Raw genomic sequence first — 25,774 nt, forward strand, 5'->3', positions numbered from 1 at the left:
CCCCTGCCTCTGCCTCCCGAGTAGCTGGGACTACAGGCTCGTGCCACCACGCCCGGCTAATTTTTTTGTATTTTAGTAGAGAGGGGGTTTCACCATGTTGGCCAGGATGGTCTCCATCTCCTGACTTTATGATCTGCCTGCCTCAGCCTCCCAAAGTGCTGGGATTGAAAGTGTGAGCCACTGCACCCAGCCTAGGTGTCTTTACTTATCTGTGGGATCTTTGGTACTTACTTGGTTTCTTACAGCCTGAGTTTACCCATCTGTAAAACGAAGGTGCTATGCGGCATAGGCATGAAAAACCCTGGGGGCCTGTGGGGCTGCGAGTTTTAACACTCAGAACACACATTTACAGTGGCACAGACCTAGGCGAGGCCAACTGTGTGGCTGGGTATGGGGCCGGCGGGGTCAGGGACCAGTTGGGTGAAAGTGCAGGATTTGAGTCCGGGAAAGGGCCAAATTGCGTAGTGTCAGCCTTATCCACGGGGCTTTCTCCCTTTCTCAGGTTGGGGCTCGGTGCTTTCCCTGCCAAGCCTGTGACCCTGAAATGCTGAGCTCAGGCCTTCGGGAAGGGCAGCAGGAAGCTGCGGGAGGACTCAGGCTATTTACCTCCCTCTGGAGGCTGGTGGGAATTCCCCCACCCACGCTGCATTCCTGAGTGCTCCCGTCAGCAGCAGGCTAGGCCCCAAGAAGGCATGCGGTACCGGAGAGGCCAGGCACTGTGCCCACGGCCAGCAGCCCCCTGCCCCAGGCTCCCCGGCCAGAGGACAGTCCCAGGGCGGCAGGAAGATCGTCTGGAAGGGGAATCCCAGGAAATCCTGGGAGATGCCTGCAGGAGCCGGGCTGCCAGCATGTGGGCCCCATCGACTTGACTGATCAAACAGGAAAGGAGCATCGTCCACCTGTGCCAAGCCGTCCAGGGGTGGCAGCTGGCTGGGGGTTGGGGAGACCCTTTGTTCAAGGGGGGCCTGGGCCTTGACCTTGGTCCCTGTCCATCCAAACCCCCATCACTTAGAGGTTACACACAAGAAGGAGAGGGTTTCCTAAGCCGCCCCTGCCCAAAGCCACTCCACCCACCCGAACCCTAGACAGTGGCAGGGAGGAGGAAGGAAAACCTCACCACAGGCAGAGATTTCAATACAATATATATTATCTCGTATATATATTTCTTCCTCACTTTATTTGCTCACTTCTGTCACGCATTTAAAATGTCACAGAGACCAAAATAGAGTGGCTTTCTGGTGGATCTCATGGCAGTCATACAACGAGATACAAAACTAGGGGACTCTGTCTTCTCATACATCATACAATTATTTTTTCAAGTATTTTTTATGTACAAAGAGCTACTCTATCTGGAAAGAAAATTAAAAAAAAAATAAAAAGACAAGGTAGGTTATGCATCCTAGGAAGGAGGGAATGGAGCGGTCGGGCACGTGTTCCCATCCCCTGTCCCCAGGGACCGCTGATTCCCGGCCACCGAGCTCTCCTCATCCCCACCCTCCACGAGGACAGCAACGCTGGGGCAGGCAAAGACCAAGGGAGTGAGAGTCAGCAGCACTTTGGCCTAGAGGGAGAAGGGAAGCCGCGTCGGAGAGACAGCTTGGTGACAGCGGACAGTGCGGCAGGGCCAGGGCTGTTCCTCACCCTGTGTCTACACCCACCCTCCCGGGCAGCTTGGGGCCAACTGGTCAGGGCCCCCCAGATGGAGGGGGAGAGTTGGCGGCCGGCATCCACATGCAAACCTCTGCCACGAGGGAAGGAAGGAGGCCAGGAAGACGGCCAGGCCCTGACTCTCCTCACAGATGGCAGGAAGGGAGCCTGTTCATTCCAGGAAGGACCAGAAGAATCCCCAGTGAACACGGGCAGGGTCCTTCTCCCTCACCCTACCGGCTTCTCGAGGCAACTGTGGCCAAAACCCAGGGATAATCTGGGCTTTAAATGCCAGGACAGGAGGCTCTTCCTAAGTCAGGAGCTGGTATAAGCCCAGCTTGCTGGGGGCTCCGGCTCCAGAGGCCCCAGGTCTAGAGGTGTGGAGGAGAGAGGAGGGCCTTGGTGGTCCTGACCACTCTTGAGGCCTGTCCGAGGGTTCTGCCCAGCACTGCAGGATCCGGTGAGCGCTAACAGCTGAACTAGGAGCCCCAGGGCGCATGTGGGACAGACAGGGAGGCAGGGAGGGGCGCTTTCATATGTGACTAAGGCACAGAAGAGATGGGCCAGGGGCCGGATGGGGCAGAACACCAGGCCCTGTGTGGATGGGGGCCCCGGAGGGAAGTCTGGGATCACTCCCCCTACCTCCCAGCTCCCCACCGCGCAGCCACCCCTTCCGGCCTCTCTGCCGCACTGCCTTCCTCCGGAAGCTGGTCTGAAATGAGGAGACTCAGATCTTTCCCCTGAAACGAGAGGGAGAAGCCCCAGGGAGAGACCAGAACCCAGTATCAGCCTGGGAAGGAGGGCTGGGAGCCCCTGACCTCTGGAGCAGCCAGGAAACAAGGGTTCTGCCCAAAACTCTCAAGGACCCAAGTGAGCCGGTGGTGCGGGCTGTGGGCTGTCCTTGGTAGGCCAGGGGGAAGGGGCCTGAGGCAGACAGAGGTGCGGCCACGACGAATGGGGACACCCAGGGGCCTCTGCTTCAACAGAAGCGGTGCCCAGAAGCCCCTGAATGCCCTTCCTGGGTGAGGCCTGTTTCTCCTGGTGTCTGGCTCTGATCCTTGCAGCATGCCAGGGAGGCCTGGGTCAGGAGGGAAGGACCACAGAGCGCCCACATCCCTGCTCCTGCCCGGGATGAAGTGACTCTAGCACTGGACAAAGGTGAATGGGAAGGGAAGCAGGCGGGAAGAGCCCAGGGCAGACAGAGTATTGCACGGTGTGGGGGGACCAAGGTTTGCCAACCTCAGCCTGAGACTTACGGGGAGGAGAGGCTAGAAGGCTGCAGCTGCTGGTCCACACACAAGCATTGGGGCCTGGGTGTGGCTGGTCCCCGCATGCCCCCAGCACAGAATGAGCAGCAGGGACCTGAGCCTTGCTCCCAGTGTCCTCTGCCCTCGCCCGGGCAGTGCAGGGTGGGCCGTGTATAAATATTCCTGAAGGCCCGTGGGTGAGCCTGGCTGTCCCCCATTCCTCTGGAAGCGACGTGTGTGTTTCTGGTCCAATAAATAAAGGGCGGCATGAGCGCAGTGCCAACTGCCTCCTGGCCTGGTGGTGAGGCTGGAGGGGGGCACAGCCTGACCATGGCTACGGCCCAGCACTTCCGCCACCGCAGCCCGCACCTAGAACTCATCGTCAGAGCTGAGCAGCAGAGTCTTCTCGTTGTCTCGGGCGCCACTGAGGCTGTGGGATCGGGAGAGGCCGTGGGCACCACCACGCCAGGTGGGCCCAGGCTCCAGGGTGGACTGCTGCGTGTACTGCTGGTAGGCAGGGGAGAAGTTGTGGATGGCGTCCTGCACAATGTCGTGCGGGTTCATGGTCTCCTTGAGGCTGCTGGAGATGCTCTTCATGGGTGCGCAGCGGCCTGCCGGGCAGGAGGCGGGAGGGGCGGGTGAGGAGGCTGGGGTGGAGAGGGAGGTGGCTCAGCCCCTGCCCAGGATCCTGGGATAGAACCTCCTAACCCAAAGCTGCAGTCTTCAACCACCCCTTCTGGGATGGAGAATGGGGTCCAGGATATGAGAAGGGGCAGGGAAAAAATAGACTCCTTTGGCTGGGGAGCCCCCAGGGGAGCTCAGGTGTGAAGAGGAGCAGACATAAACCCCCACTGGGAGCTGGGCCGGCTAGGCTAGGAGCAGGGACCCGGGCAGGAGACTGGCAAGCTGTGGGCAGTGAGCCTGGAATGCCCCAGAGAGGCCAGGGCAGGCTCAGCACCGACAAGTCAAGGCGTATGGGGCCAAAGGGCCTAGGGCCTGGAAGCCCGGGGTGCCCAGTTCCACAGGTGCCAGGTGTGTCCCCCTCCACTTGGGCAGTGCTGTGCTCCCTCCACTCTGGGGAGTGGGTCAGGGGCTGGCCCCATCAGGACCAGGCTGGCCTGCACCCCTAGGGGAGCAGATGTGACTCACTGGATCCCTCTAAGAGGGTTTCCTCCTCATCTTCTCCCATGCATCATCCCTGTCCCACCGGCTCTGATGGGAAAAGTGGCCCAGGCCGCAAAACCTAGATGTAAGGGATGAGCCCAACTCTGGAACCCAGGATTCCCGACTCAGCTTGTGAGCCCTTGGAAACATTGTGAAACGCCCCTATATCCCGTGAACCAGCACGGTGCCCCCAGAATAGGGCGGGGCATGTTCTAGCAAGAGAGACCAGGATGGAAGCAGGCAAGCTCTACAGAGGGTGGCCCTGGGCACTCCCACCCAGGGGTGCTGGTGGAGAGGAGGACATAGAGAAAGAGCTACAGAGAGAGGCATGCCAGTGACAGTGACCAGAACTGACATGCAGGACAGACATGCAGACCAAGAGCGCGACCTACCGTAAGGGCCGTATGTTGGCACTGCCCATGGCCAAACCCCGGGCAAAAGCAGGGCAAGGGGGACAGGGAGAGAAGCCAAAGAAATAGAGAAGACAAGAGACAGCTGAGTGAACATGTGCCCACCACCAAGGCCCACCAGCACGACACACCACACACCCTGTCCCCGCCCCCGACTCCCCAGGACACCCCGGAAGCTCCAGGTGTCTCCGGGGCCTGGCGGGGGGATATCTACCTAGGGATGACTGCCCTGGTGTTCACGCCAAGAGGAAATATCCGCTTAGTGGCTGAGTTCTGCCTCCATGTCTAGGTCAGGACATCCCATCCCCACTTCTTCCCAGGCTAGCCTGGGGCCACATCCACACCCCACACTTTACAAACCTCACAACACTTCCCAGACCAGGACATGGAGGCTTGGAGGGAGGGTTACTTGTGTTGACCGCACAGCTGAGCCAGCTCTGCACCCAAGCCTATCCTGAGGGCTGAGGGTCTGGGCTGGGTTAGAGGGTAGCAGGGGGCCCAGGAGCAGCAGGGAGGCAGGAGAGGGAGAACAGCTTCCCTGCCAGGGTGCAGGTGTGGCTGGGAGGCGGTGTGTGGAGGAGCAGCTCAGGGGGGGCAGCAGAGACCCTCTGCTGAGCCCCAACAGTGGAAGAATGGTTCTCTGCCATGGCCCCTTGCTCTCTGGGGTGGCCCCGGGCCCAAGGATGATGGTCCCACGGGCACAGGGTATGCCAGACCAGGTCCAAGGGTACAATGCCCTCAATGCTGGTGGATGTTCACCTGGGCCATCAGCTGGCAGGCCCTGGCCTTTGTGTACCTCCTCCTCGGCCACAGGGTAGGTCTTCCCCAACCAGGGAAGGCAGAGGAAGCGGGGTGGGAAGTGGACCACGGAGCCCTGCTTCAGGCAGACATTTCTACCATCCATGCCACCCACCACGAGGCCTGTGTGGGGCCTCTGGGTAGGCCCTGGGGAAGTGGGTTTCTTGCCTCCAGCCACTTCGGCAGACAGCTGGCAGCAAAAAGGCTTCTGGGTGGATGTGTCAGGGAAGAAAGCTCCCCTCTCCCCAGTCCCCCTGGCTCCCTCGCTGGCTCTGTCAGTCTTAGGCATTCCCAGCCTCCTCTTCCTCATCCTCCAAGGATAAGTCCCTCTGCCTGGCAGCCACAGGCAGCTCTTCTGGCCCACTGCATCCCGGTAGCAGCACATTCTCATCATCCTGGGAGCGCTTAAAGCACAGAGCTCTCACAGCACACCCAGCCTGCCAGCCCAGATCCATCACAGCAGACTCTCCCAGGGTGGAGCTGGGTATCAGCACTTTCAAGAGCTCTCCAGGGCCTTTTCCAGCACAACTGGGGCTACTTACCACTGTTCTAGCAAGGAGAGAGATTCGCAGGTGTAAAAGAAAGCTGTTAAAACCTACTACCAACTGACTATTTCTTAGAAGTAATCTTTTTTTAAAAAAAGTATTCAGAGATGAGGGAATTACAGGACAAAATGGTAAGCACGCACAGTGCTGGGTATCAGAAGCCAGAGGAATCTGTCCATTCCTTACTGTCTCTGTATCATCCCTCAGTCTCCACACTTGGACCTGCTGGAGGAGGCAGGTGGCCTGAGCGTCCAGGATCGAATTGGTAGTGCTGGTGGCACCTGCTCTTCCCTGACCTCTACGGCCCCATTCCTGTCTATAGAGTGGGGATCCCCTGTCCTGACCCAGTCACACCTGCAGGATGCTTGGAGGCGGGAGGACCCTGGGGTGCTTTGAGGCTCCCCACTCCTCCCCGTGGGGGGTCTCCCAAGACCCTGGCTTGTACCTTGTGCATCCAGCCTCTTGTCAGCATAGACCTTATAGGTGAAGGCATGCCGCAGGGCCAGGGCCGCAAAGAACATCTCCACACAGATGATGAAGTCTTGGTAGCCGGCAGCCACGGTGCCCTCGCCCACCGACACACGGGCCGAGTGGATTTTGGGGATGGCCCCACACTTCTCCAGGATGGCCAGGAGCATGCCTGGATGAGGAAGCATGGGTGTCTGGACCCAGACTGGTCCCTTTCTTCCACAATGCCCCACCCAGCTGCCCACACACCCCACTAAGGATGGACGCAGGGCCACAGCTGCTCCTGTAGGGCAGGGGTGGCGACACAAGGCCACAGCCTCCAGAAACCCCACTCTCCCAGCTCTTTGCTGGCCACCGAAACTGAGATGTCAGCAATTACGCAGGGTCCCCTGGGTCCTCCCATCCATGTAGTTGCCCTGCCAAAGCTCTCCCTAGCCCTGGGAAAGGCCCTCGAGGGCTCAGATTTCACCCCCAGCAAGTGCCCAGTGGGCTGAGGCCCCTCTGAATAGGCCCCACGGGCACCAGGGACCATGAAAAGAAGGGGCAGCAGGAAGCACAGAGGACAGGGCGGCACAGGCAGCCTCGAGGCTCTGGGAGGCTCACCTTGCCAGAAGGAGAGAAAGATGACGGATTTGACCATGAAGAACTTGAGGACAGGGCTGTAGGGGCTGAGCAGCTCCCGGGTGGCGAAGTAGAAGAGGAAGAGGGCGTAGAGGGCCAGGCTGACGGAGATGTTGTAGATGATGGTCACGTAGAGGTAGCCACTGGTGACGCTGTGGGACGGGGAGCATTTTCTGGCTGGGACAGACCCTTGGAGGGAAGGGGCTCTCCTCGACTGCACCACACACCATCCCCATGGTACTAAGTCCCATACTCCAGCAGAGCTCACGGAGTCACTGAGGGGTTCGGAGGGGGTGGTCAAAGCGACAGGCTGGGTGGGGCTGTATGGGGTGTGCCCACAGGCCAGGCCAGCTCTGCTGCCTCTGTGTGGCCCATGGACTTGTCTAAGCCCTCGTGCCCACACTCCTAATGCCAGACACCAGTGTGGAAGCCAGGGCCAAGTGGGAGGCCACAGTCTGACAGTCATATAGATACAACAGGTGTCAAAGTAGGTGACACTGCTCAGCTCTGCTGCCTTTTCACTGCCGCATGGTCACTTCCACTAAGTCCAGGTTGAAATGCGTGTGGACAATTTACACAGCAGGGGCTTTGTGCCTGTGGACTTGAGCTGACCTCTTGGGGCTCTGACCCTCTTGCTCCCTGCCTCAGCAGTGGTCACTGTCCCTTTGTGGCCCATCCCTTTGTGGCACCACTCTGTAGCCTGGACATGAATGTGACTACTGCCAGTGGCTTACTCCTGGGCCAGCAACGGGCTCAAGTGCAAGGGTGTCCACTGCCAGGCTTGGAGTGCGGGGGGCATGAACACCAACCACCCAGGAAGGTCATCACTGTGCGGCTACTCTGACCACCCCCTTCCCTGAGCCAAGACACTAGCCTGTGCCAACACTCCTCCCACACACCCCAGGGAGCACCCGCTGCTTACTCAAAGTCCCCATCCCGGTACTTGCCGAAGGCCTGGAGGACCACCGTGCTGACCGCCATGAGTGGCTTCACCACACAGAACTGCAGGGTGGCCTGTCAGGGCAAAAGGAGGTTGAGTGTGGAGGAGGAGTGCAGAAGGTGAGAAGAAAGCCCTGCCTCTGGCAGCCGGAACTGTGCTGGATGCAGGGACACAGGGGACCGAGCGAACAGAGGGACGGAGAGGACGGAGGGATGGAGGGGATGGAAGGATACAAATGGAAGGGACAGACAGGATGGCTCCGTGTCCTGCTCCCAGGGGACTGCTGTCTGCGAGGGGCGGGGGCAGAACATACAGGAGATGCCAGTAGCACAATGCCGTGTGTGAGAAGATGCGCATGTGGAAGAAGGAAGGAACGGTGCCACAGGGCATGATGGAGGCGGGGGACAGGAGGCGCACACGAGGAAGCTTCTCCAGCCAGGACCATCAGAAGGGTGCTGGAGACAAGAGGCTCAACAGGCAGAGGGAGCAGCTCCCACAAAGGCCCCAAGGCAGAGGGTGGACAAGGGCAAGGGGCTGCGCACTAGAGAGGGGTCAGAGGAGATGGGCAGGGCCAAGTCCTAGAGACCCTGGTGCCCAGGGCAAGGCCGGGACCCTGCTCAAGGAACCAGCCGCTGGGCAGCAGGCATGCATGAGGGCCTCCTCCCATCCTCCATGTCCACCCTGTCTAGTTCCTGGCCCCACTCTCTGGGCCTGGGTCCAGGGTTTATGGTGAGCAGAGCAACCTACAGGAGCCCAGCGCATGTGGACTCCAGAGCCTGGAAATCTCAGTTTGAATTCCAGGGACAGTTTGGGCAGTCACTTGGCCTCTGAGCACAGACTTCCTGGTGAAAAGGACATAGTCACTTCCCACACCACAGGGCCACTGCTTCAGGGACGGCAGAGCCAGAAAGCACAGTCTTCTTGGGAGTCTCCCACCTCTGTGCAGGCATTAATGCCACCTACTAACTAGCTGGCTGAGCCAATGAAAGAAATCCTTAGCCAGCTTTTCCCGATTCCCTACAGAGGCCCCAGTAAACTCAGGGGGTACCCACAGTGCCCATAACATCACTAGTATCACCATTACCTTGAAAGCAAATAAATCTAAGCCCTAAGGCCCCTTCTGAGGAGCTGGCGGGTGGTTAATCCAGTCCGAGCCCAGCTAGTGTAGCTGCGAAGAGGATGAGGAGCCTGGAGCAGAAACCGCGGCCTGTGGAACCTGCAGCTTCTGCCCCAACCAGGGATCTGAGCGGAGCTTGAATGGGAGCCCCAGACAGCCCACACATGGAGCTGTCACACGGAGAGGCATGTGTGATGAGGCAGACATGTAGTCCCACTCTCAGAAAGCCCCACAGAACGTCCCTGGCCCTGTCATCCCGCCTAGAGAAAGTGGGGCTGGCACACTCTAGGAAGAGCAGCAGTTTGTTATGAGCCTGGCAACAGGCTGGTGCTTCCCTGGGTGAGCTCACCTGGTACTCACGACAGCCCCTTGACATGGGTGCTATCATTATCCCTAGGGTACAGATGAAGAAACTGAGGCACAGAGAAGCAGAAGCAGAGCCCAGGCCAGTAGGCCCTAGAATCATCGCCTGACCACACCCTGGACCAGTCAGCAGTTTCCAGGCTGGGCTGGACATCAGAACCACCAGGGGAGCTGTAGACACGTGCCACGATCCAGGGCTCCATTCCAGACCTTCTCCTGCGGGCTGGGATAGGGGGTAGCTGATCTGGGAATCTCTACTTAAAGTAGGAATCTCTCCAGATCTGGATATTGAGTGCTGGCCCTGAGGAGTCGGAGGCTTGTCTCTGTGCCCCCAGGACAAAGCTGTGGGGTGTGTTCTCTCGGCCTGGTAAAGAAAGAGGCCTCTTTTGTTCTCTTTCTTCTTCTACCTCTCCCTGCCACCTCCAGGAACAACGGCAGAACATCTGAGCCCACAGGGCTGGGGAATCATTTCTAACAAGGCCACACTAGCAAGCAGTCATGAAAGCAAAACTTTGTAGACAATACAATCATCAAACAAGGCAGTGAGTCACAGCTGGCCGGAACCTGGGTGGCTGCACCAACTGGTAAACAAGGGCTCTCCATGCCCCACCCTGAACCCAGGATAGTTTTAACTATTTCCCTGCAGATCCAGTGGTGAGATTCTGAATTTAGGAACATGCTAGGGGAGAAGATCTGGAAGTAGAACTGGAGACTTGGCATGTGCCATTAGAGGCTTTGTGGGTGTGTCCGCCCTGTGGCCTGGGCCCTGCACAGAAGGGAGCAGCAGGCTCTGCCCTCCAGGGCCACAGTGACTTGGCTATGGGTTTCATGTCCTTTTGTGACTATTCTTGGCGAAGCTGGAGGGGCTGACATGACAGAGCCCCTGCAGAGCCCCAGAGAAGACTAACAAGGTCATGAAGGGTAGGCGAGCCCCTCAGACTCTGCCTCCCTCAACAGAAGGCTGTGGGCTCCACCACACCAGGCTGAATGCACTACATCCATTACCTCATCTGATTCTCACAACCATCTCTTGGGAGGAGTATCATTACACTCGTTTTACAGAGGAGGAAACGAAAGCTCAGAGAGGGTAAGCCAATTATCCAAGGTCACACAGTCAGAGAAGAAGCTGGGAATCAGGCTCAGATGGTCAGACACCTAGGCCTACACACTCAGCGACCCCACCACACTGCCTCCACCCAGGTTACTCTAGATCACAGGGAGGGCAGCCCAGCAAGCTAGAGTGGCTGCACTGCCAACCAGGAAATGCAGGGAGAGACAGGAGACACGGCACAGGCCTGTTCTGTCATGTGTCTTTAATGCTAAAACCCTCCTGCCCCCTAGCTGCAGCTGATGAGAAGTTTTCAGACGGACAATCTAGAATCCCCGTGCACTTCTGATTCTGACACACACCAAGACTTGGTCACATGAGCAAGTGTCTAGGATCAGCTCCTGCACAAAGTACACCAGACACTCCCAGGATGCCAGCTGCTGCCCCTCCAAGCATACCCTGCTAATGTGGTGCTTTCCTAATAGCTTGGGGGGTGGGTACTGGGGGCCTGGCGTGCCTCATAGGAAAGGGGACCTCCACAGGTGGGGCCAAGGGCAGCCCACGGTAGGGCCTTCTGGTCCCCACCCTGCTCCTCTTGACCTAGGCAGCTGCTGGGGACACACACCTGTTTGCAGAAACGCAGAAATCCGATGGAATAAGTCTTTCCCCAGAGGCAGCAGGTGCCATACACACAGCTGGACCTGGAAGAGACAAGCACAGGAAAGGAGGCGGCGGTGAGTGAAGAGCAAGGACTTGGGAATGGTGAGGTGGGGAAGGCCGCCCTCCCACACATCCAGCTGAGCTGGGGCACAGATCCCGGGCAGCCTTTGAGCCCAAGGCCAAGCACAGGGAGAGGCATGGCAGAGCACCTGCACATGCCGTAGGCAGAGGGACACACGGCTGCTCTGGCCCTGGGCTGACAAACCAACTTGGAGAGCTCTGAATGTCAAAACTGCAGGAGGAAGAAACAAACAGGAAAGCACTAAGACCAAGACAGGAAGAGAGCGAGAGAATGAGCCGCTGGGGCCCTCCTGAGAGCCCAAAAGAATGGCGCTGCTCAGGAAATGTGGCGAGGCACAGCATGTCGAGGTCATGGGTGGAGATGGTCTGTGTCCAGCTAATGCCAGGACAGCTCAAGGTACACCAGGCCCAGGAAACGGGGTGGATGAGGGCTCCGGGAAGACTCCATACTCACTCAATGGGTTTTCCTCTGATCTCCGACATGATGGCACTTTCTCCTCCTAGGTACTCATAGCACAGGCTCAGGAAATTATAGATGACCAAGGCTGCGAAAAGAGTGTCCAGGGAAAACCAGTCAAATCAGCAGAATGGGTCCACAGATGCCGGGATTCTAAACAGCAATGGAGGTGAAAGAGCCACAGCTGCACGTGGCAACAGGGAGGAGCCTGGGGGACATAGGGTTGTGTAAAAGAAGGCTGTCAAGAACACACACAGCGATGGCCGGGCATGGTGGCTCATGCCTGTAATCCCAGCACTTTGGGAGTCCGAGGCGGGTGGATCACGAGGTCAAGAATTCAAGACCAGCCTGGCCAAAATGGTGAAACCCCATCTCTACTAAAAATACAAAAATTAGCCGCCTGTAATTCCAGCTACTCGGGAGGCCGGGGCAGGAGAACTGCTCGAACCCATGAGGTGGAGGCCGCAGTGAGATCACGCCACTGCACTTCAGCCTGGGCAGCGAGTGAGACTCCACCTTTAAAAAAAAAAAAAAAAGAACAAACACAGCTGATCTTCCACTCCTAAGTTCAAAACCCGGCATGCCTAAATTATCTTATCCAGGAATGCACCCCTACACTGGTATAACACTATAAAGAGAGGCAAGGAAGGGGCTGCCATGAATTCAGGGTTATGTGGGGAGGCTGGAGGAGGCTGAGATAAGGGTGGGCACCCAGGTGGTTTGGGAGGGCTGGCAGTGTAGACCCTGGGGTGAAACGGTATTGGCTTTATTAGTTTTTCCGAGAACAGTGGCACGTGCCTGTGGTCCAGCTACTCAGGAGGCTGAGGCAGGAGGACGGCTTGAGCCTGGGAGTTCTGGGTGTAACGTGCTATGTCGATCTGGTGTCTGCACTGGGTCTGGCAGCAGTAGGGTGACCTCCTGAGAGTAGGGGGTCACCAGGTTGCCCAAGGAGGGGTGAACCAGCCCGGGTTGGAAACAGAGCAAGTGAAAACTCCAGATTGGGATCGCACCTCTGAATAGCCACTGCACTCCAGCCTGGGCAACAGAGCGAGACCTCATTTCTGATATATTTATATATAAATGTTTGTCTTACATACTTGTGTGTTACAAATCACAACTTTATAAGATAATAACAAAACAGTCTACAAAAATCTTGGGAGAAATTCCAAGTAGGAATGAGAGAGCAGAAGCTTCATCCAGTCAACAACCTGTAACAGTATCTGGACTATGCACAGCACTAGGAGCTACAACAAAGCACATAGGAAGCACACGGAACACAGTGCAAATGCCTCGGGAAGCTCGGGCTGCTCATCCTCAACTGGGACTCAGCTCAACATCTCCACAAAGACTCAAAATTTGCCACAGGGAGTGATGGCACAGCAAGTCTGCTGTAAATGTTGAGGCTATAAATACAGCAACATGCTGTAACGGGTCTTCTGGTCAGGGGGTTTCTGCTGGGTCAGCAAAACAAAGGTTGCTGCCTACAGGGTGCTAGAGGCGAATGGACACGCCAGGAGGGAGAGGAGAGAGTGTGGAGAGGAGGAGGAAGAGGGGCACAGCAGAGGGCATCCAAAAGAAAACCGCACAGGGGGAAGAGCCAGGGTGAGGACATGGGAATGAGGATGGGCATCCAGCATAGGCACAAGGCCAAGGGGAAGGGCAGAACAGGGTCAGGGGAACAGGTCGAGGCAGTCGAGGCAGCCATGGCAGCCCTGCAGCCAGAGGGCTCCTTATCCAATCCTGCCAGCCTCTGCAGCGCAGAGTCCTCTAAGGCTCGCTGGTACCATTCAGCTTGGCACTTGGTCTTTCAATGGATGACCTGGTCCCTGCCCATGCTCCCCTCACTCCCGAGCAGCACTAATGCTGCACGTTTCTCCAGGGCAGTTTCCCCACCCCTCAGTGCTGCTGCACTCCCAGATCCCACAGGCCACAGTGCCCTTCCTGCTATACTCCCAGGAACCATCAACCCCAGCTGGGATGGCGCCCAGTGTGAGAGGTCCCGGTGACCATTGTGGAGGCGAGTGCCTCCTACCCACGGAACCTGATTTGCAGGAACCCCAGTGCTTCCCATCCTATGTCATAATGACAACTGGTCTCCCTCTCTCTCCTTTCTCAGGACACAGGTGCCACTCATGGCATACCCAGGGCACACCACAAATGTTTCACTGACTGAACTGGAGCATGGAAAGCCCTGGCGATGTTTTTTAGTCAAAGTTGGCCTTCAGCAGTTTGGAAAGGAATGCATTTGCAGCATTTTACACCACTCACAGTTACCCTAATCCATTAAGAGCTCCCATCTCCAGGTGGCACCCCCAAGTATATATCCCCCAGCACTAACCAAGCCTTGTTGTGACTGTCCCTTCACCCTTCACATACATACAGCAGAGGTATGCGATGTGCGTGAGCCTCTTTGGGTTCAGTTTCCTCATCTATCAAAGGGGATCACAGGAACAGCAACTTGGCAGGTGGCTGTGGGGTATGAGCATGAAGATGCTCAGAAGCGTGTCCGGGCTCGCTGCACTGGGTGTGGGCTGTCACGACCATTACTGTGTATCTGCTGCCTGCAGGCCCAGAAGCTCCCTCCCAGGCGAGCCCATCCCTGCAGGCCACTCCCAAGAAAGGCCTGGCGCCTGGGCTCATGTCCTTTCCTGCATCAAAACACATGTCGGCCGTCAGTACGCTTTCCAATTACATGGCCAAGGTCCATCCGTAACCAGCTCTGCACACAACTGATCAGAATCATCAAATGTCATCGTCTCTCTTAGTTCAAGATTCTTGACCTTTTGCAGGTGCTCTGGGGCCAGTCAGTCTGTAAAATACCAATTTGCTGACAGTTCCCTTTCAAGAATCATTAGTGAGTCGATAATGGATTCCCTAATACTCAGAGAAGTAAGACGAGACAGAATCTCCTCAGACGTGATGCAACCAGCCCAAACTCAACCCCACTGACCATCTGGACACATCAGTCACCCTCCTACGAAGTACAGAGCCCTGTGAAACACCACCTCCAACATCCCAGCAAAGGTGTTTAAAACGGAAAACTCAACACACCCCTGGAAACAAACACAAAGGCGCATGCCCTGGATATAAGAGCGGAGTTGAGATGGGGCTGAAGGGAGGTGCTTGGCCAGCAAGCTCACTGCCCACCGCCCCTCCCACCACGGCTCCAGTACCAGACCCCAGAGACGCCTCAGAGACACAGAATGACTCTAACCTCCCTAACTATCCACCACAGCTGGTGTGCCAGGCTCTGTGCTAAGCCCTGGGGACTCATAAATGACCAAGGAGCCCTCGGGCCAAGTCCAGAGAGCAGCAACCAGCGTGAGGGACCAGAGGGCCTCTCTCCTGGCCTGGACAATCAGGCTGTGGCTTCTCTGGAGGGTTTTGTCTTGGAGACTGGAAAGCTGATGGCCTTGGGGCCAGTCTCTGAGAGGAGCTCCACCAGCGTTGGAATGAGAGTAGGCTGAACCCGCCCACCCCACATGGAACTTTCTGCTCCATTCTAGACGCCAAATCTTCAACTAGAGACAAATGCACACTATCAGGAGAGAAGCACCAGGATGAACACAAAACAAGGACAGTGTTGAAGGTATCAGGGGTCACTCTCTTCATAGACGTGACAGGCACCTTGTTCCCAGGGTCAGACAGGACCCACATGGTCCCGGGGCGGATCCCAGAAGGACTTCCGCTCAATATAAAAAACTATTTCCTTTTTTTTTTTTTTTTTTGTGGCAGGGTCTCACTCTGTTGCCCGGACTACACTGATGCGATCATAGCTCACTGCAGCCTTGACCTCCCAGGCTCAATCGACCCTCTGACCTCAGCCTCCTGAGAAGCTGGGACTATACAGGCATGTGCCACCATGCCTGGACAATTTTTGTGTGTGTGGTTTTTTTTTTGTAGAGACAGGGTTTCACCATGTTGCCCAGGCTGGTGTTGAACCCCTAGGCTCAAGTGATCCACTGGTCTCAGCCATTCAAAGTGCTGGAACTGCAGGTGTGAGCCACCACCCGGCCTGAAAAAAACCCCTTCTGATGGGCAGAGTCCAGAGATGGAAGGTGTGAGCTTGCTGCCAGCAGAAGCAATCAGGCTGGGCAACCCCTCTGCAGACTTTCTCAAGGGGTCCCTTCCAAACCCGAGGCTCCAGACTTCTCCCTCGTGGCTTTCCTGTCCTTTCAGATCCTGTTTATTCCTGTTTCTTGCCACCCCAAATGCTGCTTCTGCCCTTTCCTCTACTGGCTTCTTTTGAATGGCTTTCTTTCCTCATCAGCAGCTCCTTGAGCCTGAGTAGGAAGCTACAGTCCAAGAGACTGCTCCCCACCCAGCCTCTCGGTGGCCCTGTGACCCTGTAACTGCTACAGGACCCAGCAGTTCTAAGGCTTTGCACGTTCACACCTCCCCCGCCGCCTGCCACCACCATCCCCCCACAGGGAAGGAACTATCCCCACTTATGGAAAAGGAAATTCAGGCATGGAGCACTTAAGACCTTTGCCCCAAGAGCCCCTGGGCTTTGAGAAAAGACTCAGTACTTGCCCTCCCACGTTTCTGCCCGCAGCTTCCAGGGTCAGGAGGCAGGCATATATATAACTCACTGTAACTTCAGTACACACTTGCTGTGCACCTACTGTGAACCACACACTGTGTGTGGGACCTTGATGACCCTGGGCACACTGGGCCATTCTAAGCTCACCTCTTGTGCACACCTTCAGCACCTAAAGCTGGCCTCATACCCCTTCACTCTGCTGCAGAGCAACACTGGTTACTTGGTTATTCTATTTCCGATAACTGGTGGGTGAGCCTGGAAAAGTTAATTTTGCCCGCTTTAGGCTGAAATTTTCTCTGCTCAGAAAACAGGGGCCTAGCTTGTTTAAATTTTTATAAAAGTTTAAAGTTAAAAAGAAAAAGAAAAGAAGACAGAGGCCTCAGAACATTCTTCGACGCTTTTTCAGTGATGGGTGATCATCCTGGACAAGAATGGGCGCAGTGTGTTGCAACCAAGGGGGCAGGGTCTGCACAGCACAAGTGACCCCAGGGTCTAGCTGGGCCAAACGGCTCCTCCCCTCCTCCCTCGTGGCTTTTTTGTCCTCTGCTGATCCTGCTTCTTTCTGCTTCTCACCACCCTGAATGCTGTTTCTGACCCCTGACCCCTCTTCTACTGGCTTCTTCTGAACGTCTTTCCGCACTCGGATCTATCGACCTCTTTTTTTTTTTTTTTTGAGATAGAGTCTCGCTCTGTCGCCAGGCTGGAGTGCAGTGGCGCGATTTCAGCTTGCTGCAATCTCTGCCTCCTGGGTTCAAGTGATTCTCCTGCCTCAGCCTCCTGAGTAGCTGGGACTACAGGTGCACACCAGCAGCCTGTAATTTTTGTATTTTTAGTAGAGACGGGGTTTCACCATGTTGGCCAGGATGGTCTCGATTTCTTCACCTCATGATCCGCCCGCCCTGGCCTCCCAAAGTGCTGGGATTATAGGTGTGAGCCACCGCACCTGGCCACTATTGAGCCCTTATAATCTTTGGCTCTATCTCTTAAGAGCCACGGCCAGCCAGTACTAGGGCCAGCCAGGGAGCCCTGGCAGCAAACTGGCCTTTGGCTCTAGTGTGGCCCTGCATCTGTGGCTCTCGGCTGTGCTCACCCTGGGGGGACAGTGAATGAAGCATCATTCTCTGTTGCTTTCATCCATTAAAATCTCTTTCCCTGACAGAAGTTCACACCTTTCCAGGGGAGAGGCTTGTCCTGTGCTCTCCTTTACCATGCTGGCACAGAGCCCCAGGATTCAGAGACCCCCGGTACGAGTCTGGCCTCTGGCCATTACTATCTGGGTAGCTCTGGACAAGTTTCAGAGCCTATTCTAATTTTTTTCACATATGTAAAATGGGGAGGGTAATATATACATTCTGCCAGGTAGTAGGGAGGTGAGAATGAGCTAACAGTGATGAAAAACACATGGCAAAACTGTGAAATGCCATGCAAACATTCCTAACAAACAGCAACTACATAAAGCGACGTACGGACACCATGTCTCCTGCCTCTGAACCCCAAACCCCACACCTCTGATCACAGAACTCCCCAGGACTGTCTCAGCGTTGTCTTTATGGCCCACCCCCAAACCCCACGATCAAACACTAAATGCATGTAGGGGGCTGCCCCCATCCGCCTGCCCCTGTACACCCTCTGGTGACGCATGCCAGCGCTATGTGAATTATAGCCCTCACAGATGGTACACAGCACCAAGCCCTCTTCCAAGACTCAGCCCTCTCTCTGGAGAACAGGAAACACCAGTCACAGGTTCACAGGCTAAACACACACATATCTCCACTACCTCCCTCCCTACCCTCCTAACGCCACTGAAATGAGAAGGAATGAGGGTGGGGTGGGGAGCAAACCTACAAGGACAAGAGGAATAGCAACAGCCAAGTGACATCAACAAAGCTCTGAAGGCCACATGGTCACTGTTACATGGTGACCGAGTGGTGGATGCTTCGGGGGTGGGAGTGGGGGCCAGAGCCCTAGGAAACCTCAGCACTGCATGTGCCAGGCAGCTCCAGTGGCTGTGGTTGAGGGTGTAGATGCAGAATGCAGAAGCTGGTTAAAAGTCTCCACGTGGAGCCACTGGATTATAACTTACTTTTTTTTTTTTTTTTTTTTTTGAGATGGAGTCTTACTCTTGTTGCCTAGGCTAGAGTACAATGGCACAATCTCGGCTTACCACAACCTCCGCCTCCTGGGTTCAGGTAATTCTCCTGCCTCAGCCTCCTGAGTAGCTGAGATTACAGGCATGCACCACCACACCCAGCTAATTTTTTGTATTTTTAGTAGAGACGGGGTTTCACCATGTTAGGCTGGTCTCGAACTCCTGATTCATGATCCGCCCGCCTCAGCCTCCCCAGGTGTTGGTAGTACGGGCGTGAGCCACCATGCCTGGCCTGATTATAACTCTCAATAGAGGCTGAGACAGCGCTATCCTCAGAACGTGGTCCAGCTGAGGGTGCTAATGGGACGACTTGCAGAAAATCCAACGACGGCCCAAATATGAAGGGTGAGAGGTCTTCTCATGTCCCTGCCACTCTGCATCATCACTCAGCCTGTTCCGTGTTTTGAGGCAGGAGATGAGAAATTATTCTCTACAGAAACAGGTCCCGGAATTTAAAAAGCCTTCACTTGGTACCTGCCCCCATGCTGCATACAAATGGCCAAGGAAACACCCCATGCTCCATCACCCAATCAGACGGCCCAGCAATTTTTATTTTCTGGGCTGGGAGAGATGAAGTCTTGATCTGTGGCCCAGGATGGAGTGTAGTGGCACGATCTTGGCTCACCGTAGCCTCAAATTCCTGGTGTTAAGCCATCCTCCCGCCTCAGCCTCCTGGGTTGCTGATATTTTAAGCCCCATTCTTAAATATAAAAAATAGCCTTGAATATAAAAAATAGCCAAGGACACTGATATTTGAGGAGTGCTTTTAACAAGAAGGTCAAAGACCAAGGCGAACAAACAGACGAAAGGAACTTAAGAGAGAGACAATGTAGGTACCAGAAGCAAACTGCAATTAACATCCCCAGCGACCAAAGAACAATATGCTGTCCTGTATCAAGAACAAGCTATCATAAAGAAAAAGAGCAGAGAGAGCTACTGAAATTTTAGAACATGATAAAGGAAATAAAACATTCAACAGAAAAGCTCAAAGGTAAGATTTAAAAAAATAATAATAACAAACAAAAACAAAAAACAAAAACGCTCCTAGAAAACAGAACCAAAAAAGAGCCCGAAAATTATAAATAAAATTTGAGGCTCAATCCAGAAGCACAAAGTCCTACCAGCAGGAATTCCAGAAATGGAGATTGGAAGAGAGTGGAGGGGAAGAAATGCTCAAAGGAACATACAGAAAGACTTCCCAGAACCTTCGGGTAGGAGCATCCACACTGCAAGGGCCCGCCAGGCTGCCACACACAGTGACTATCCCACCTCCTATGAGATTTCAGGACACTAGGGATTAAGACGAGATCCTAAATGCAAAGAGGAGGTGGGGGGGGGGGAAAGAAGAAGAAGGCCGGGCGTGGTGGCTCATGCCTGTAATCCCAGCACTTTGGGAGGCCGAGGTGGGCGGATTATCCAAGGTCAGGAGTTCGAGACCAGCCTGACAAACATGGAGAAACCCCATCTCTACTAAAAATACAAAAAGGTAGCCGGGTGTAGTGGTGGGTGCCTGTAATCCCAGCTACTCAGGAGGCTGAGGAAGAAGAATCGCTTGAACCTGGGAGGCAGAAGTTGCAGTGGGCAAAGATTGAGCCATTGCACTCCAGCCTGGGCAACAAGAGTGAAACTCTGTCTCAAAAAAAAAAGAAGAGCAAGCAGTCACACATCACATACACGTACAACACACACACATACAGGCACTAGGGATCAAGTACAACAGACTTTCCAGAGATTACATCAGAATCCAAGACTGTAAAGACACACCTTCAAAATTCAAAGGGAGAAGGATTTCCAAGTTAGGACTAGGACTCTATTTCCCTTGAATAGTAACCAAATAGCACAATATAATAAAGATATTTTCAGATTCTACAAAATAAACCTCCCATGCACTCTCTTTCTCAGGAAGCTGCTAGAAGACATGCTCCAACCAAGCAGAGAGAGCAAACCATGAACAAGGAGGAAACAGCCTCCATGGAACAGGTGACTCAGCACAGGAGAAGCAGTTTCCAGGCTGACAGTGAATGAAGGAGCCAGGGCAACAGCTGAGCAGCGGAGGCCTGGAAAGCAAGGCATTCCCGGCTGCAGCACAGGGAGAAGGCTCCAGGAGAAATGTCACCGGGAAAAAGGCAGAACCCAGAGATTCCTGGATTGACCTAGCTTTACTGAGGGCAGGGCTGGCTTTTATTTATTTTTAAAATTCAATTGAAGTATTTAGGAATGAATTAATGATAGGTATGTAGAAAACAGAACATGCTAAAAGAAGACTAGTAGTAACTGGAGCAGAAAAAAAAAGTTACACAAAAAAAGGAAATGGGTTGGGCACCGTGGCTCATGCCTATAATCCTGGCTCTTTGTGAGGCCGAGGTGAAAGGATCGTTTGAGCCTGGGGTTCAAGACCACCCTGGGCAACACAGTGAGACTTCTTCTCCAGAAACATTTTTTTAAAAATTAGCGGGGCATGGTGGCACACTTTTTAAAAAATTAGGGGGGCATGGTGGCTACTTAGGAGCCTGAGGCAGGAGGGTCACTTGAGCCTGGGAGGTCGAGGCTGCCTTGAGCTGTGATCACTGTGCTACTGCACTCCTGTCTGGGCAACAGAGACCCCAGCTCAAAAAAAAAGTCTGGGAACACTAATAGGCCCCAGCACTGAACAAGGTATACAAACATATAATAATACAAACACTGGGCCAGGCTCAGTGGCTCACGCCTGTAATCCCAGCATTTTGGGAGGCTGAGGCAGGAGGACCACGAGGTCAGGAGATCGAGACCATCCTGGCTAACATAGAGAAACCCATCTCCACTAAAAATACAAAAATTTAGCCAGGTGTGGTGGCATGCACCTGTAGTCCCAGCTACTCGGGAGGCTGAGGCCAGAGAATCACTTGAACCAGGAGGCGGAGGTTGCAGTGAGCTGAGATCACGCCACTGCACTCCAGCCTGGGCGACAAGAGTGAAACCCTGTTTCAAAAAATAATAATAGTAGTAATGCAAACACTGAATGCAGAAAAAAGTGTGTGAAAAAATTCTGATAGTCACAATGAAAAAATGAGGGAAAGAAGTGTGTGTGTGGCATGTGTGTGCCTGTGTGGGAGGCCAGGGGAAGATACCTAAATCAAAATCCTCCATGACAGACACAGTGTCTCATGCCTGTATTCCCAGTACTCTGAGAGGCTGAGGCGGGAGGACTCTTTGAGGCCAGGAGTTCGAGACCAGCTTGGGCAACACAGCAAGATCCCATCTCTATAAAAAACTTAAAAATGAGAAAATTAGCCAGGCATGGTGGCATGGTTGAGGCCAGGAACTCAAGGCTGCAGTAGCTATGATTGAGCCACTGCATTGCAGCCTGGGCAACAGAATAAGACCTGTCTCTTAAACAAACAAACAGAGCCCTTCCATAGTAGGAAGTCACCATGTAACGTTACATAAAACTGAAAAACCACACACACACCAAAGTATAGGCATATTTTTAAGTCATTCTAGGAAGAAAACAGCTGAAAGAATTCAAAGCATAGTGAACTTCGGAGTGAGGAGTCGGGGCAGTTTTGTGTTTCAACCCTATGCCTAATTACTTTAATAAACGTAATAAGCAAAATTTTGTTAAAAAAGAAAAAAAGCAAATGACTGCAGTGGCTAGCTCTGAGTGGGCCCTCAGGAGGGGCTGGCTGGACCTGCAGAGTTCTCCAGCCCAGGTGACTCCTGCTCCCACTCCTGGGCCCTCCTGGCCCCTCCTGGGCACTGAGAAGGAAGGGTGGGAAGGGGAAAACATGGGGGGACACTCTGAATTTTAAGGGACTGCCCCATCACTGACTCTGCAGAAGCAGCTGCAAGAGAGGGGCTGAGACCCAGAGCAGTGGTGCAGGGACACGGCAAGGACCAGCACCCGCTGCCTCGGCTGCTAAACACTGGTGAACTCAGGGGCAGCCTGAACTTCGCCACAGCTGCTGTGTTGTTTGTAAATTCCCTGGGAGAGGCCAGGCTGAAGGGATAATGGAGTTGCTAGGAGATGTGCTTCACAGGGTGGCCAACTTCCTGGGGGACCTCTCCCTGGGCTGGGAGGCAGGTCAGGACAGGCAGGGCCTAAACAAAGAGGCTTCTGGATCCGGGGGTGCCCACCAGCCATCTGCTGCTGCCTCTGGGGCACAGAGTGAGGGTGAAGCAGAGGCTCCCCTGGCTGTGTGCCCCACCTTCTGCCATGCGCCTGTCTTTGGGGTCCCGCCAAGAAGAGAGCCCACACTTGTCCCCCAACCACACAGGAGGGGCCCGCCTTGGCAGGGAACAGCTTTGTGCTTCTAAAGGAACAGGTGGGCAGAGGCTGCTCCTGGGCACCCATGCAAGGCTGGCTACTGAATGGATGAGGATTCTCAGCCCCACCCTTTGCCAATTCCAGCCTTTACTGTGCCCCAGGGACCCAGAGGTTTCCCTGGAGACTTGGCTGCTTCCAGAACATCAGATACGAAGCCCCAGTGAAGCCCTGAGCAGGTCCCCATCTGGCCATAGTATTGTCGCTTGGAAGGACAGGACGGAACAGTAGCCTGCGAGGAGGGAGCATGGGAAGTTACCGAGGCCCCACACAGAGGAATGTGAGGCATAGGGCAGGGGTTTAATCGAGTCCCTTATTCATCCAAAAGGGAGGGAGCAGACATCTTCCATGAGCCGGCTCTGTCTGGGCGTGGGCTGTGCCCCATCCTGCTCCAGCAGAGCTAAGTGTGCTCAGGAAGATGGAACAAAAAGCGACGGAATGAAAAGCAAGGTAACATCTAACTGTGGTGGGGCCAAGGACCTGGATGGGTGCTGGGGGTGAGAGTGGCAGGGAACAGACAAATGGAAAGGAGGGGCCCCACACAGAGCAGGAGAAGAGCTTCCAAGGCCGGGGACACGTCAAGCCCTTGAGGCTGGGAAGCACCTGCCTGATGTGGCCGCAGTTCGGGGTGGGCAGGTGGAAATATGAAAGGCTGGGGTGCAATGGGTTCCTGTTTGGCGCCTTCATTTTCTTGCCAAACCTAAAGGCATTTCCTGTGCCCGGTGAGTTCTCAGGGATACACAAGGTTCAATGTAGGCAGGAAGAAAGACTCCAGCTGCCTAGGGGATGAGCCTGTTGCACCCCAATATCCACAGAGCACAGGCCTGGAGCAGCACCCTCCCAGGACACGGAAATAGATAACTTCTGGGCATGGCCAGAGCTGCTCAGCCTGAGATGAGATAAATCACATCTGGTCACTTTATCTAAAACCAGTAGTGCAGGTGTGGGTAGGAAACAAGAAACCTCACGCTCTGAGAAGAGGGTGGGTATCAATGCAGGGGTCTTATTTTTGTTTTTTTGAGACAGAGTTTGTTGTCCAGGCTGGAATGCAATGGAGCAATCTCAGCTCACCGCAGCCTCTGCCTCCCAGGTTCAAGCAATTCTCCTGCCTCAGCTTCCTGAGTAGCTGGGATTACAGGCATGCACCACCACAGCCGGCTGATTTTTTTATTTTTAGTAGAGACAGGGTTTCTCCACACTGGTCACGTTGGTCTCAAACTCCTGACCTCAGGTGATCCACCAGCCTCAGCCTCCCAAAGTGCTAGGATTACAGGTGTGAGCCACTGGGCCCAGCCCAACATAGGAGGAACTCCTTCTCTCCATTCCTGCTGGTCTGTTCAGGGCAGACCTGGGCATCGCTGGCCTCTGACGGAGGCGGAATGCCTGGGACCTGCCCAAGACAGGTCAGGGGACAGCTCCCATGACAGCAGCATCCTGATCTCCTTGTGGTGACTGTTTGCGGCCACAGACACCCACAGGGCAGCAGGGGTGAGGCTGGCTTCTCTTGGCAACTCAGCTCCAGGCCTGTGGTCAGAGCTCAGGACAGGAGCGGGTCAAGTTTCCACTCCACACCCAGAACCAAGTCCCCAAAAGGAATCGAATCCTCTTCCTGGGTGGCACAGCAGGGAACCCACTCGTGGAACAAAGCCCTCAGAATTAAAACCCATGGGGACAGACGCCCAGCCCTGCCACTGACTTGCTGGGGTCCCTGGACGGGTCCCTACCCAACTGTACCTGGGGTCTCTACAAACAGACCACTTGCTTGCTGCCCCCACCCCACCCGAAATGCTGGCATTAAGAAATGTGACCCAAGTGGACGGCCCCTACTTCCAGGTACCTGCGAGGTGAGGCTGTGGCTGCATGCACTGTTAGCTGTCAGTTTGGGACAGAAACACTACAGTGGGTAAAGAATTGAGGGGTATGTCAACATAGTCCTTGTGAGGCCCCTCAGGGAGGAATGTGGGGAGAGAAGCTTCCCGGCCCCCGGGTAGCCCCCCACCCCTTGCCCATCCTCACCCTCGTAGCAGTCTCGGACGGTGCCGAAGTACACGTAGTACTGGTCGTTGGTGAAGAAGAGGAGGCTGAGCCAGGAGTCAAAGGCGTAGATGGGCACGATGAAGAGGATGCGCACAATGTAGCGCTGCTCGTTGGGGCAGCTGTAGCAGCGCAGGTGCATGTAGATCTGGGGGCAGAGGCGCGGGGTCAGCTGGGGACCTTCCTGTCCGCAGGGATGGGAGGGCGGGTGGGCTTCCGGCTCTGCCACCAACTCATCTGTGACCCGATGCACATGACCTACCCCTGAACTCAGAGCCCTGCTCTCCAAAATGCAGATGACAAGACTTGCCTCCCAAGACCACTGTGAGACTCAGACCAGTGGGCATGCACAAGGCTCGTGGCGCGCATGCAGTGGTGCCTGTGGGGCGGCCTCACAGGTGCAGGTGGCAGTGAGCTCACACCCCAGACCACAGGAGGGCCAATGACAAGGATGGAAATCCAGATTCCACAAGCTCCCGAGGGGACCTCACCCACAGGCAGCTCTGGGCCATCAGTGTGTGCCCTTTCTCTCTGCCTCACTCCAGCTGTGACTGTGGCAGCACTGAGCTAAGTAACCTGGGTTGCAGGCCTGCCCTGTCCCTTAACTTGTGGCAAGACAGATGGGGCCCTCACTCTATGGCAGGTGGACACGCTTCCTGGCTGAGTGGCTGCAGGGATGTCCTCAGGCTGTGCCTCATCCTCCCGTCTGGTAAACAGAGACAGCACTGCCTGCCTCACCAGGAGGTTAGGAGAATGACATGCTACTTTTAGGAAGCAGAGGGAAAAACTAAAAGCTACACACAAATGCCAAGAACTGCTCTACCACGGTCCTCAGTCCTGGCAGCCCCTGGGTGTCTCGTCCCAGCTCTCATGAAATCACACTTGGCCCAGCCAAGCCCCGGGCTAGGGAGGAAAAGAACAAAATATTCTCTATCTGCTATGAGCCAAAAGCCTTGGACACAAATGGGTTCTAAATGGGATGGGGACATAGAGCAGCTGGCAAGGGGCTGACTGGGAAACCCAGGCAGACGCCCTGCCCCTCTCCACTGGACCACCTTCAAACCTCTGCAGGTCGCCAAGACCCGTCCCAGCCAACAGCAGTCTCCTCTGGGGTCACGGGTACAGGCAGATGGGAGACTCGACTTCCATCCCAGTCTGCCACCAATTTCCAAGTGACCAAGC

The 25,774-nt window shown here is 55.0% G+C and overlaps 1 protein-coding gene across 6 annotated transcripts in view; it reads right to left on the bottom strand.

Moving 5' to 3' along the window:
• Positions 1–1,125: 1,125 nt before the first annotated feature.
• TMEM184B (transmembrane protein 184B) overlaps positions 1,126–25,774 on the bottom strand; it is a 54,429-nt gene continuing 29,780 nt past the window's right edge. For 3 of the 6 annotated variants that reach the window (XM_032266631.1, XM_032266630.1, XM_032266632.1), the window contains 8 exons: positions 24,575–24,740; positions 11,564–11,654; positions 10,994–11,069; positions 7,823–7,914; positions 6,883–7,052; positions 6,257–6,451; positions 4,451–4,471; positions 1,126–3,505 (listed from right to left, as the gene is read on the bottom strand). In XM_032266631.1, the coding sequence (XP_032122522.1) occupies positions 3,264–3,505; positions 4,451–4,471; positions 6,257–6,451; positions 6,883–7,052; positions 7,823–7,914; positions 10,994–11,069; positions 11,564–11,654; positions 24,575–24,740 (1,053 nt within the window). In that variant the 3' untranslated portion in view covers positions 1,126–3,263. Of the gene's footprint in view, positions 3,506–4,450; positions 4,472–6,256; positions 6,452–6,882; positions 7,053–7,822; positions 7,915–10,993; positions 11,070–11,563; positions 11,655–24,574; positions 24,741–25,394; positions 25,496–25,774 lie in introns of all 6 variants that reach the window. The other 3 variants (XM_032266634.1, XM_032266633.1, XM_032266635.1) reach the window with 2 other exon arrangements.

Source organism: Sapajus apella, unplaced genomic scaffold (genome assembly GCF_009761245.1).
Source record: "Sapajus apella isolate SASKATOON/1434 unplaced genomic scaffold, GSC_monkey_1.0 scaffold160, whole genome shotgun sequence".
NCBI lineage: Eukaryota > Metazoa > Chordata > Mammalia > Primates > Cebidae > Sapajus > Sapajus apella.